The sequence below is a fragment of the Mytilus galloprovincialis genome, chromosome 10 (genome assembly GCF_965363235.1).
Source record: "Mytilus galloprovincialis chromosome 10, xbMytGall1.hap1.1, whole genome shotgun sequence".
Lineage (NCBI taxonomy): Eukaryota > Metazoa > Mollusca > Bivalvia > Mytilida > Mytilidae > Mytilus > Mytilus galloprovincialis.
In genome coordinates this window covers 24,136,138-24,150,660 of record NC_134847.1, presented here as the reverse complement: position 1 = coordinate 24,150,660, position 14,523 = coordinate 24,136,138, and the positions used below count along the sequence as shown (strand labels likewise).

The 14,523-nt window shown below is 31.5% G+C and overlaps 1 protein-coding gene across 1 annotated transcript in view; it reads left to right on the top strand.

The window, feature by feature from the left end:
- Positions 1-12,627, top strand: part of LOC143047222 (staphylococcal nuclease domain-containing protein 1-like) — a 52,460-nt gene extending 39,833 nt beyond the window's left edge. Inside the window, exons 10-21 of the mRNA XM_076220226.1 lie at positions 2,146-2,352; positions 2,699-2,781; positions 3,099-3,282; positions 4,669-4,810; positions 5,206-5,318; positions 6,083-6,271; positions 6,937-7,078; positions 7,648-7,774; positions 9,318-9,384; positions 9,968-10,075; positions 10,365-10,610; positions 10,805-12,627. Of these exons, the coding sequence (XP_076076341.1) occupies positions 2,146-2,352; positions 2,699-2,781; positions 3,099-3,282; positions 4,669-4,810; positions 5,206-5,318; positions 6,083-6,271; positions 6,937-7,078; positions 7,648-7,774; positions 9,318-9,384; positions 9,968-10,075; positions 10,365-10,610; positions 10,805-10,870 (1,674 nt within the window). The 3' untranslated portion in view covers positions 10,871-12,627. The remainder of the gene's footprint in view (positions 1-2,145; positions 2,353-2,698; positions 2,782-3,098; positions 3,283-4,668; positions 4,811-5,205; positions 5,319-6,082; positions 6,272-6,936; positions 7,079-7,647; positions 7,775-9,317; positions 9,385-9,967; positions 10,076-10,364; positions 10,611-10,804) is intronic.
- Positions 12,628-14,523: the final 1,896 nt, after the last annotated feature.

The following is a 14,523-nucleotide window of genomic DNA, read 5'->3' as shown; positions in this document are numbered from 1 at the left end:
GATGGTCCAAACCTTTAAGAAATTAGGGGCCCAAATGGGGCCTAAACTAGCATTTGTCTAGTTTCAGGATAATAATTTGAGTATAAGTATTTCGATTGTTCTGAAATTGTACCACAATGTTTAATATCACAAGTTGAAGGTTGGGATTCAGTTATGGGGCCAACCTTTTTATGAATTGAGGGCCAAAAACAAGCATTTTTGTAGTTTCAAGATAATAACTTGTGTTTGAGTGTATGGATCTCTCTGAAATTGTACTACAAGGTTCCATACTACAAAGGAAAGGCTGGTATTGAGTTTTGGGGTTATTGCTTCAAGGGGGGTTTCAAAAAATGGGGGGCGGGGGTTTCTAATGTTTTTAAGGGATTTATTTATTTTTTCAAAATTTTTCAAATTTGGAATTTTTGAAAAGTTTCAAGAAGAAATCTTCAATTGCACAGTATTGGGCAATAGATTTGTAAGATCTTTGACCACACTTATTTTGTGTCAGAAACCTATATTATGTCAAAATTTTTATCACAATTCAAATTCAGACAGTATCAAGCTTGAATATTGTGTCCAAATTTGCCCCATCTGTTCAGGGTTCACCCTCTGCTGTCGTATCCGGCTACGCTCAGCAAAGCATTTTATTCTTCCATGTCATCCTAATGTCAGAAGCCATGAGCACAATTTTTATTCCATCATAATATCAAAAAAAGTTATTAGGAATTTTGAATATAAAACTAGAGGCTCTAAAGAGCCTGTGTCGCTCACCTTGGTCTATGTGAATATTAAACAAAGGAAGCAGATGGATTCATGACAAAATTGTGTTTTGGTGATGGTGATGTGTTTGTACATCTTACTTTACTAAACATTCTTGCTGCTTACAATTATCTCTATCTATAATGAACTTGGCTCAGTAGTTTCAGTGGAAAATGTTAGCAGATTTACAAATTTTATGAAAATTGTTAAAAATTGACTATAAAGGACAATAACTCCTTAGGGGGTCAATTGACCATTTTGGTCATGTTGACTTAATTTTAGGTCTTACTTTGCTGTACATTATTGCTGTTTACAGTTTATCTCTATCTATATTAATTTTCAAGATAATAACAAAAACAGCAAAATTGCCTTAAAATTACCAATTCAGGGGCAGCAACCCAACAACAGGTTGTCCGATTCATCTGAAAATTTCAGGGCAGATAGTCTTGACCTGATAACCAATTTTACCCCACGTCAGATTTGCTCTAAATGCTTTGGTTTTTGAGTTATAAGCCAAAAACTGCATTTTACCCCCATGTTCTATTTTTAGTCATGGCGGCCATCTTGGTTGGTTGGCTTGGTCACCGGAAACATTTTTTAAACTAGATACCCCAAAGATGATTGTGGCCAAGTTTGGATTAATTTGGCCAAGTAGTTTCAGAGGAGAAGATCTTTGTAAAAGATTACTAAGATTTACGAAAAATGGTTAAAAATTGACTATAAAGGGCAATAACTCCTAAAGGGGTCAACTGACCATTTCGGTCATGTTGACTTGTTTGTAAATCTTACTTTGCTGAATATTATTGCAGTTTACAGTTTATCTCTATCTATAATAATGTTCAAGATAATAACCAAAAACAGCAAAATTTCCTTAAAATTACCAATTCAGGGGCAGCAACCCAACAACAGGTTGTCCGATTCATCTGAAAATTTCAGGGCAGATAGATCTTGACCTGATAAACAATTTTAACCCATACATGTCAGATTTGCTCTAAATGCTTTGGTTTTTGAGTTATAAGCCAAAAACTGCATTTTACCCCCATGTTCTATTTTTAGCCATTGCGGCCATCTTGGTTGGTTGGCCGGGTCACCGGACACATTTGTTAAACTAGATACCCCAATAATGATTGTGGCCAAGTTTGGTTTAATTTGGCCCAGCAGTTTCAGAGGAGAAGATTTTTGTAGAAGTTAACAGACGCCGCTGGACGACAATGACCATGACGACGACGACGGACGCAAAGTGATGAGAAAAGCTCACATGGCCCTTCGGGCCAGGTGAGCTAAAAATCAACAATATATAAAAAATAATTAAATCACTAGCTATTGAGAAAATGGCTATGGAATATTTTGAAACTGACCATACAAGTTCAAATTAAAGAATTAAGAGTTGATTCTGTTTGTAATTAGGTTGTTGAGATTGTAAATGGTGATGCATTAGTCGTCAAGATGGGAGATGGAAAGTCAAAAAAAGTCTTTTTGTCCAGCGTAAGACCACCAAGAGCAGTAGACAACACAGAAAACCAAGCTCCAAATAAAAGAATGAGACCATTATATGATATACCTTACATGTATGAAGCTAGAGAATTTCTCAGGACCAAACTCATTGGGAAAAAGGTACACATACATTTCATGTCAATATTAATATATAACTGTCAACTAATTTTTAATCATTTTCTAGATTTCTGAAGTTTGAAATGTTGTTTCTGTATATTTCTCCACAAACATCGAGATATTTTTTGTTTCTTAGCAATTTTTAACAGAATTACTTGTAAAACTTTGGTGTATAAAAATTGAAATCACATTGATATCAGCCTAAACCAATACCACTTGTTAAAAAGAAACTTTTAATTAACCTTTGAATAAGAACATACTAAATATTTGAAGTTTTACAAACCATACGTGATTGCTGAGTAGATATGTCTTGTTGTGCTAAGTTTTAACATTTACTGGATTATTTTAGGTTAATGTAAAGGTAGATTATATACAGCCAGCAAACCAAGGTTTTCCAGAGAAAACATGCTGTACTGTTACCATTGGAGGAGTGTAAGTATTAAGTCTAGGACTAATTGTTATCTTAGAGATCTGATAACGGCTATTATACAAATTTATTTACATACACTTGGTTATTTTAATTTCTTCAACTAGTTGCCTTAAAGTTTACAGGTTAAACTATCCCTGACCTTAATATGTCAAATGCATTGTCATTGACATACTGTTTATTTATTTTTGTTATCATTTCATGAACATTCTGAAATTTTTCTAAAAGAAAAAACATCAGATAATTAATCAGCTGATGTCAATAAAGTTCTGCAGTTTGAAAATGATATTATATTTATCAACCTATATTCATTGTTTTCCAGAAATGTTGGAGAGGCATTAGTTGGCAAGGGATTAGCCAAAGTAATCAGATACAGACAGGACGATGACCAAAGATCATCTCATTATGATGAATTATTGGCAGCTGAAGCCAGGGCAGAAAAGAAATTAGTAGGCATTCATTCAAAAAAAGAAGCTCCAATACACAGAGTAGCTGATGTCTCAGGGGTAAGTATCTAGGATACAATTATTATATGAAATACTGTGAATTTATTTTTGGTGGGTACCAATTTTTCATTGAGTATAGAGATTTTGAATGTACAATTTTGTTTCTAAATTTCCAATTGTCACATAGAACTTATGAAAGTTGAAACCAAGTAAAATTTATAAATATGTATTTTGGTTTACTTGTGTTATTGGGTTGTTGTCACATTGATACCACACATCTTCTTTCATTCATTTATATGATAAACTGAAAAATAGATATAGGGAAAAAGTATAATACAACAAGAATGTGTCCCCAGTACACGAATGCCCCACTTGCACTATCATCTTCTATGTTCAGTGGACCGTGAAATTGGGGTAAATCCTCTAATTTGGCATTAAAATAAAAAAGATCATATCATAGGGAACATGTATACTAAGTTTGAAGTCGATTGGACTTCAACTTCATCAAAAACTACCTTGACTAAAAACTTTAACCTGAAGCGGGACAGACGGACGGACGAACGAACGAACGGAGGAACGAACAGACGGACGGATGGATGAACGGATGCACAGACCAGAAAACATAATGCCCCTCTACTATCGTAGGTGGGGCATAAAAATCATTTAAAGATATACTAGGATTTAATGAAACAAGTGCTTTTATTGTTACTCTTTAAAAAACTTAAATTTTTCTCCACTAAGAAGAAATTTTAAACAGTTAGATAAAAAAAATAATACACTTAAAGAATTCTCTCATTCAAAAGATATACCAGGCATTGGTTCAAACTGCTTTTAATAACACATGTATAATACTTGAAACATCTTGAATACCAAGTTTATAATGATTATATGGGGACGAAGTCCCCAATAACAGTAGAAAATTCAATAAAAAAAAAAATTCGGGAAAATTTCCCGAATTTTTCATTGTACTAATGAACTCAAAATCGTTCAATTTTTTTTATGTCATGTTTTGAAATCCCGGACCTGCGCAGAAATGTACAATATACTTCCTTTTTCCGGTCTCGTTTGTATGAAACTTTGAGTAAAATATATATTTATCAGTCTAGTATAAAATAGGACGAAACGCGCAATACCAATTTCATTTTTAATAATTCCTTGATATGAAAAAACGTTACCTAATGATAGCGTTTCTTTGTTTACATTGCATATGACGTCATAATTTAAATAACGTCACAACTAAAATCCCTAACAACAGAACCAAACTCGGAAACGTTATGGTATTTCCGTTTCTTTTTTTTTTTGACAAATAATTAAGTTACAAAAAAATAATTCATACAGACTTCGTCCCCATTTACAGGTAATGCCTGCCTCATATTAGTTTGACATATGGTTTAGAATATGTCAGTGATGAAATGATGTAATGTGTAATTATGTTTTTATTTACAGGATATAGCAAAATCTAAGCAATTTCTGCCATTTTTACAAAGAGCAGGTAGATCTGAAGCCTTGGTTGAATTTATAGCCAGTGGTTCTCGTCTGAGGCTGTATATACCAAGGGAGACTTGTCTTGTTACATTCCTGTTATCAGGTAAAATTTAATTGTTACTTTAACAGCTTCATTTAGGTCTTGTGCAGTTTATGTTTAAATGGTGCATTTAAATACATTTTCTATTATATTTTGTCAAAAGAGACAACGAAACTAAAAAAACGCTTACTTAAAAGTGATCTCTGATACAGAATAATTAGACAAACAGTAACAGTAAAGATGAACTCAATTTACTTATAAAAAGTTTTTAGTTGTATATCAGCTTTCCTTTCCCTCCTTATCATTGTTCTCCTTTATAGAGCTTAAAACTTTATCTTTTACCTTGTTTAGTATTTTCTTAAAGGTATCATAGTCTAATAATAATTTTGGTTTGTCATAATATTTGTATGAAATGATAAAGAATGTTTGATATACAATATTTGTTACGACTGTTGCAGGTATATCATGTCCACGTGGAGCCAGACCATTGCCAGGTGGAGAGACCAGTAAATCTGAGCCCTATGGTGATGAAGCATTAGCATTCACAAAAGAAATGTGTCTACAGAGAGAGGTAATAACAATTTTGATTTGAAAACTACCACTCAAAAAGTCTTACCATTAACTAAAGTTTTAATGACTAAACTATTACTTATTTATTATGGACATCTTAAACCATTGGATAGTGCAGGATCAAGGATACATATAATTCAGTTGTTATCATTTTACAAGTCCATATCTCATAAGGCCACATATGATTCACTCTGAATTCAGAAATTATTGCAGTGTTTTTATAAGTATGAATAATTCCACTGGATGAGAAGAACTTGCAATCTGTTATCTGATGCATATAACTGTATACAGATTTTCCTGAAATCTCAAGTAAAAATCGCATTTTTATGCCCCATTTATGGGCATTATGTTTTCTGGTCTGTGCGTTCGTTCGTCTGTCCTGCTTCAGGTTAAAGTTTTTAGTCCAGGTAAAGTTTTTGGTCGAGGTAGTTTTTGATGAAGTTGAAGTCCAATCAACTTAAAACTTAGTACACATGTTCCCTATGATATGATCTTTCTAATTTTAATGCCAAATTAGAGATTTTATTCCATTTTCACAGTCTACTGAACATAGAAAATGATAGTGCGGATGGGACATTCATGTACTTGGGACACATTCTTGTTGTCAATTGAAATGAAAAAGCTAGCATTTGAAAATAAATATTTTCGTGAAAAAGTATTTCAAGGTCAACTTACTGATCATGTATCAGCAAAAAGTTGCTCAATACCATCAAAACCATTAACAAGGGACATTACTATCATTTATAATTTGTTTGTTTATAATAGGTTGAGGTTACTGTAGAAGCAATGGACAAGGGAGGTAATTTCATTGGATGGTTGTTTGTTGATAATGTAAATCTGTCTCTGGCCTTGGTAGAAGAAGGTCTAGCAAAAGTCCACTTCACTGCAGAAAGAAGTAATTTTTATAAACAGATGTTAAATGCAGAAGAAAATGCAAAGAAAAAGAAGCTTAATGTAAGTTGTAATAAACATTTCAGAACTAAATGACTTGTAAAATATTAATTATAAATAGAATACTAAACTGCAAAACAAGAAACTGAAATAATTTTTGTTATTATATTGCAACAATGTACATCATGCAGAACATAATCAAAAGCAAAGATGCATTAGTATATTATATTGCACTAGTGCAAATAAAGCTTCAAAAATATATTTTAAACAGAACTTCCTCAAGCTTTGCTTTTATTGGTGAATATTATTCCTCTATAAGAAATTATTTTGTGGGTAAAATAAGATCATTTTGAATGAAGATCTTATAAAGATTGACAAGGGTATGAAACATATCTTAGATTCTAAGCTAAGTATTGTTTTTTGTTGAGAAAGATACAAGGCTGGTCGGCTTTGATTCAGAATAATATGTCTGTGTAGGTTGACAGGTCATATGAATGTTTCTTTTTTTTCTTGGTACTGTTGAAAGCTTCTCTGCTGGAGTTGGTTTCACAAAAATAGTTAGGACTAAGATTGGTCATAATTCATGAACAATTCAGTATACTTACAATCAATCTTAGTCCTAAGTTTTATTGTGAAACCGACTTCTGTATATTAAGCGGGAAACCTGTATGAATAGTAATTAAGTGAAAAAGTATAGATTTGAGACTTAATGTATTGTGTTTTTTTAGCTATGGAAAGATTACGTTGAAGACACAAGTGTACATGAAGAAATTGTAGATGACAAAACTGAACGGGAAGTGAATTATAGAAATGTTGTTGTGACTGAAGTCAATGAGGATCTCAGTTTCTTTGCACAGTATGTGGACAATGGTAATATATTATTTATCTTGCTTAACAGAATTACTGATGTGAGTCATATAAATCTAGCAGAAGTGTTGTTGTGTAATCTGTCCTAACTCTTAGTGTGTTAACTGTGTATAATATTTATTTAAAATTAAGATTATACATTATTTCAGATATGTTTTTGGTAAAGAATAGATTTATTTGTTCTGTTGAGTTAAAAGAACTTCAAATTTTGCTTTCTCAAAACTCTCAAATCTTCTTCAGTAATAAATAATTCATATTTTTTTGTGGATTGAAACCCTGTATAATTTATCTAGCGGGAAAATCCCTCATGGGGGCCAAGCCATTGTTTTAAAAGTAGAAAAATCAATACTAGGCATTGTTATCTAGGTAGAGGAAGTATGAAATTGTCGCTAATCAAATTGTACCATTTCCAAATTTCCTTTCATTTACATCAACACATGATGGTCTTGATTTGAGTGTTTTACCTTTTAAATCTTTACATTCATAGCACTAACATAACCTGCTCTCTTTATATAAAATGTATATTAAAAAAAGTAGTTTCTGTAAAATTGATTTTTCTCTTACTTTTCCAGGACCACAGCTAGAAAAATTAATGGAACAATTGAGAACTGAAATGGAGTCTAACCCACCTCTGCCTGGTGCTTATAGTCCAAAGAAAGGTGATTTATGTGCAGCTAAATTCTCTCAGGATGGTCAATGGTAAGCTTAGCAGTAATATATTACTTAAATTAAATGCCTTGACATGAATTAAATACAAGGGAAGCTTATATGAACCTTTTTATGTAGATAAATTTCTATATAACTTGACCATTTGGTTGCTAAAAATACCCCAACATGTGAGAACACAATTTTAAAGCAACTTCTAAAAGCATTAAAATTTCTTGAACACAGTATGGGTTTATACTTTTGAAATTGATAGCCTGCTAAACAGGCAATTTCTGCATCCACTTTTTATGCCCCACCTACGATAGTAGAGGGGCATTATGTTTTCTGGTCTGTGGCTCCGTTCGTTCGTTCGTCCGTCCGTCTGTGCGTCCGTCCGTTCAGGTTAAAGTTTTTGGTCAAGGTAGTTTTTGATGAAGCTGAAGTCCAATCAACTTGAAACTTAGTTCACTTGTTGCTTATGATATGATCTTTCTAATTGTAAAGCCAAATTAGACTTTTGACCCCAATTTCACGGTCCACTGAACATAGAAAATGAAAGTTGGAGTTTCAGGTTAAAGTTTTTGGTCAAGGTAGTTTTTGATGAAGCTGAAGTCCAATCAACTTGAAACTTAATACACTTGTTGCTTATGATATGATCTTTATAATTTTAAAGCCAAATTAGACTTTTGACCCCAATTTCACGGTCCACTGAACATAGAAAATGAAAGTGGGAATTTCAGGTTAAAGTTTTTGGTCAAGGTAGTTTTTGATAAAATTGAAGTCCAATCAACTTGAAACTTAGTACATATGTTCCCTATAGTATAATCTTTCTTATTTTAATGCCAAATTAGATTATTACCCAATTTCACGGTCTATGGAACATGGAAAAGGATAGTGCGAGTGGGGCATCCGTGTACTTTGGACACATTCTTGTTTGACAATCATAAAGTTAATCAATTAGAGGCTGCTAATTTTTTGATGTGGGTCAGACTTGTTACAATGAGATCCAACATAGTAGTTGTTCTGTTGTATATGTTAACACCTTTGTTGTACATTTTGTATGTATACCTCAGGTCGTTTGAAAAAAAAGTAATCTTTTATTCATATTTCACTAGAAGGGGAGATAACAAATATTTCACTAGAAGGGGGGATAAAAAATTACTCATGAAAAAAACCAAATGGAGATATTGAAATAAAACATGACCAGACTTTCAAAGCTCAATTTTAGAATAAAAGTATTGGGCAATTTACTGTAATATATTTGAAGTGCAACACACATTTTAAAACAACCTTTTGAAAGTTTTAAGAACTGGCTTTCTATGATTTATTACATACTCTATTGTTTATGTTTAACTTTTCTTTTTATTATTGGGTACATGTTTTGCTAATGCTTATGCTCATGATTTCTGTCTTGAATTTGATTTGGTTTTATTTAAATAAGGATATGCTTAGGTGACATTTGACTGTATTTTTGATTCATTTGCTCTTCAATTTGATGCTTATTTTTACTTATGCTTATAATAGTGGTTTGTACATATGTTGTTGTTGGTTTGTATTAGCTTTCTAAAGATCTTGATATACATTATTTTCTGTACAGGTACAGAGCAAAAGTAGAGAAAAATGAGAAAGGAAAATTCACAGTTCTATTTATAGATTATGGCAATGTAAGTACAGGGAATATGAAAATTGAACACAAGTTTGAAGACAAAAAGATGCATGTTAAAAATTAAATTAAAAACTTTCATTATGTGTTCAATTTTCCATTTAATTAGTAGTAATGTTATTTCTAAAATTCAGAGGAAAAAATGAAAAAAAAATGTTGAATCCTTTTTACTGTCTGTCTGCAGATTGCTGTTAAATTAAATCATTATTTCATGTATTGTGTTCTAGCTGATCATGATATAAATGTGTGTTTTGTCATGTATTATCAAAATTTCTAAAAATAACAGTTCTATGTGTCTAAACTGTTTGTCACAATTATATCAGTTAGCTCAACAGGAAAATATACCTGTACATATAGTTACATTATTCTTAAACATTTTTCTCTGATAACCGACAACTGAACAGAAAAAGTTTTTAAATGTAAAGAAGTAAGAAAGCAATATTTTTCATACAAAATAAGTAAATCATGGATTAAAAAGTAAAACAAATCTTCAGAGAAGTTAGTGACAATAGCATTCCTTATCAACAATAATTGAACAATATGATTCTAATTTCTAGTTTATAATTAAATTTAATTATTTACAGAGAGAGAAAACAGCATCAACAGAACTTGCTACACTGCCAGCTTCCTATCAAACATTACCAGCTCAGGCAACAGAATTCACATTGGCATGTTCAGCATTACCACCAGATGTAAGTAGCAGACGGTCATGTGTCTACTGATTTGTTATGTTAGTAGAGATATACTTTCACCAAAAAATTGATATATTGTTAACATTTGTACACTTTAATTAGAATTTTAGGCTGAAATGTTAGTTATAGAAATACTTAAAAAGAGATCCTTATTGCATTTATATGCATGCAGTAATATGATAAAAACAGTTTTTGATTCACTGCAAAGCTAAAGAATATCTTTCTGTGTCAGCAGATCTATTTTTGAAATGTTATAATAAAGATTGGACCATTGTTTTTTGTTTTATAGGAAGATGCAAAACAAGATGCCTTAGATCAATTCTATGACAGTGTAGTGAACAAGGAACTGAAGTTGAATATAGAATACAGATCCGGTGGAAACTATGTGGTTCTGTTGTACCCGGATACAGACCAGGATGTTGCTCAAGGACTCATTTCTGACGGATATCTTATCGTTGAAAAAAGGAGAGAGAAAAAACTTGCCAAGTTGGTTTCTGATTACCAGAAGGCTCAGGAGAAAGCCAAAGCAGGAAGAGTGAGTAATTTATTTGGTTTTTTATAAACAGTCAGTCATGTTGAAGAAAATATTGCTTTTTACTTTTCAGTTGATTCTTTTGTTTTTATGCTTTTTATTTTCCAGGTAAACATTATACATAAGCCTTTTATTTTTCCAGTTTATTCTTCATTGTTTTGCAAGGATTCAACTTTTTTATGCTTTTTATTTTCCAGTTGAATCTTTGGCGCTACGGAGACTTCACTGAAGATGATGCTAAGGAGTTTGGATACAAAAAATAAATTGGCATCATTTCAACAAGCAACATTAACACAAGTGGAATCTACAAGATAAACACAAGTGGAATCTAGGAACAGTTTTATTTATATTCAAATTATTGTTATGCATTCAGAGAAAATTTTGATTAAATAACAGGCTTACACAAGTGGAATCTAGACATTTTATTTATATATACATTGTTACTGTTGAATTAAACAGTTTGTATTTTGAGCCATGTGATTTGCCAAATATTTAATAGTATTATGAACAGAATTTCTATTCATTATTTCATTTGCATATGAGTAGGAACTAAAAAGGAATATAAAAACCTGTAATTTATGTAGATTTATTTAAACATTTGTCATATAATATAAACCAATCATCCATAATTCTAGTTTTTTAAACACAAATCATCAAAATGATACATAGCACTATTTCAGTCTAATTACTAATAAGGTAACAATACATGAGTGGATGATTTTAAATTAATTGAGTTTTGTTGCAATAATATTTATTAATATCATAAGTGCATAAATATAGTATAAATGCTTAGTAGAAATCTTTTGTTTATGTAATTGTTTAATGTGTTGTTTATTTGTACTAAACAATAAAAAAATCACATGATGTTGAAAGTTAATAGACATTTTTATTTTGATTTTATTTGAACACCTTATTTTCAAACACTAAATCTTTTAAATATTCACCAATACACCATTTAATCATCCTAATTACAGAAAAATATCACCTAATTTTTTATTTTTTTTACATTTTTTAAAATGATTGGAAAGTCTTGAGATTAAAAATTTACCTTCTGGAATTTGGTGCATAGTAGTTTAACCAACTAAACTTTATCTGGTATTTGGTGCAGAATTGCTACATTCAAAGCATTCCCTGGTATTTGGTGCAGATTAAATATTACCACAATATCATTAAAACCACAATTCTTATATAACAAACATGCATTCATATAATTAATTTGTAATAATCATTACCCCCATTGAAATTTGCAGCTTTAAGTACTTAGTACTTTATATAGTCTATTTTTATAAGTAAAAGAATTAAATGGCTCATTTTACAAACTGTATATTCATTGATAGAATAACTTTGTTATGAAACGTACTGTTAAAGATTTCTGTTCTTTCATAAGATGGTGCAGTGGCATTGAAGAACTTGCAATTAACCAGTCTATTATATTATTTTTGTTTAAAATGTAAATTAACTGTTATGTTAGTTTATTAGATTTCTATTTGAGTCATATTTGCTAAGGACAGTTTGAAGTATTGTTTATTTTTTAAAAGCTATTTTGAATGAGTAAGGTTGATAAGTGCAATATGAAGCTTGAAATAAACAAATATTTCTCCTGGTAAATCTGTATTTTAAGCAAATAAAGATCTGGTTTTGATGATTGTACTTTGCAAGATAAAGACTGAGAGAATTTTAGAAATGTGTTTACAATTTCGAAGTACAATTAAGACTTGGGGTATCCTTTTACTTCAGTGATATATGTACAAGTAACACTACACAATAGTACTGTAAAAATGAATTTTTGAGCTTAAGTAAATATAATATTAGGTTGTACTTATTTCAAAGATATTGTAGTCTGTTTCATTTTTTAACTTAATATTTTATGTATGCAATTAATTGCAGAGAAGTCTTTATCTTATAATTTGTAAATGTTAATATTTTCATTGAAATAATTGCATTAAAGTTGTCTTTCTTTGCCTTGACCAGTAGACAGATGTTAATAGTATGTTTTATAATAAATAACTTCTAATTTGCAGTGGGTTTTTATTTATTTGAAGCAGAAAAATCAATATAGATGCAGTTTTTCACCTGCAAGGAAATTGACACATAGGATTTGGTGTTCTAGCATCTGCATCAACAATTGATTAGTTTTCTGCTTAAGTTAGTTTTATTGGAACTACTTGTGGCAAATAACTATAAATATCAGTTTGACAACTATTTCGAGGCCACCATCATTGATTGTCTCTCCATCTTTCTGTCAGTATTTCCATCCTCCTGTACCAGTAAATTTTCGTTTTTTTTCTCTAGAACTTGAAATCAGAGGTTTTTGAAATTGAGTTTCAAGCTACATGTGCATATGCTATATTGAATGATGCATTTTCAGTTTCTCTGCTTCTCATGTTAATAGAATACTTGAAAATCCCTAAACTTACTGATTATATTGTTTTCTTCACATTTTGTTTGGGAACTATATATCACACCTTCAACAAATGGTTATCAGACTTAATGTAAACATGCTCTATTATGAAATACATTTTCACAGTCAGCACTTGTCAGGTCTTATGAATGACTCAGTTAATAGCATTGATCTCTTATGTTTTTTTTTTCCCTATTAGCATATTCTGGTAGACCAGTCTGCATGCCAGCATTAAAGATACTCTCCAACTATAAATCGATATCTTTTCAAATACTTAAACTGAAGCTTGATTAACTCAATCTAAAAACAAGTCAATGACCATTTAAAATTCCATATCTATTTGTCTATACACCAAACTGGTACAATCAAAACATTGACTTAATTGGTGGCTGAAGATAAAGTGATGTAAGTGGAAGACAGACTTACAACAACATGGCATAAAAAGAAAAAAAAACCGCAACATTAAAAATTAAAACTGAACAACATGAAACACATCAAGAACCGGGGGATATCAGGTGTACTGGGAAGGTAAGCAGATCCTGCTTCACATTAGGCAGCTGTCGTATTTCATATGTAATTGCAGAATCGTTGGTGAGTCTCATTCGATGATGACATATTTGAGGAAAGTAATACGGGGCTGTGTCTATGGCAAACATATCTGATGTCATCTGTAAAATTGTCAACCAACTTGAGATAGATGCCATGAAATTTTCAAAGTAATGACGTCAATTTAACTACCTGGAATCCTTGGTTTTATTGTTTCCTTGTCATAAACTATCTATATATATCAAGAAAATCAAGATAAGAAACGCAAGCTCTAAAATATCATAACGACTTGTCGATATACTGGCGCTGCTGGAAGATTGCTACTTATAAATTGAGAGTTGAAATCATCTCTTTTTTATGCCCCACCTACGATAGTAGAGGGGCATTATGTTTTCTGGTCTGTGCGTCCGTTCGTTCGTTCGTCCGTCCGTCTGTTCGTTCGTTCGTTCGTTCGTCTGTTCGTTCGTCCGTCTGTCCCGCTTCAGGTTAAAGTTTTTGGTCAAGGTAGTTTTTGATGAAGTTGAAGTCCAATCAACTTGAAACTTATTACACATGTTCCTTATGATATTATCTTTCTAATTTTAAAGCCAAGTTAAACTTTTGACCCCAATTTCACGGTCCACTGAACATAGAAAATGAAAGTGCATGTTTCAGGTTAAAGTTTTTGGTCAAGGTAGTTTTTGATGAAGTTGAAGTCCAATCAACTTGAAACTTAGTACAAATGTTCCCTATGATATTATCTTTCTAATTTTAATGCCTAATTATATTTTTTATCCAATTTCACGGTCCATTGAACATGGAAAATGATAGTGGGAGTGGGGCATCCGTGTACTTTGGACACATTCTTGTTTCGTAAAGTTTTGATCTTAACTGACTCTGCATCCAAGATATGAGGCAGATATAACTACTTTTGGATTGCTTATTTCAAGTTCGATGGGAAATAGTTGTAGAGGAAAAGCGTGCCCAGGC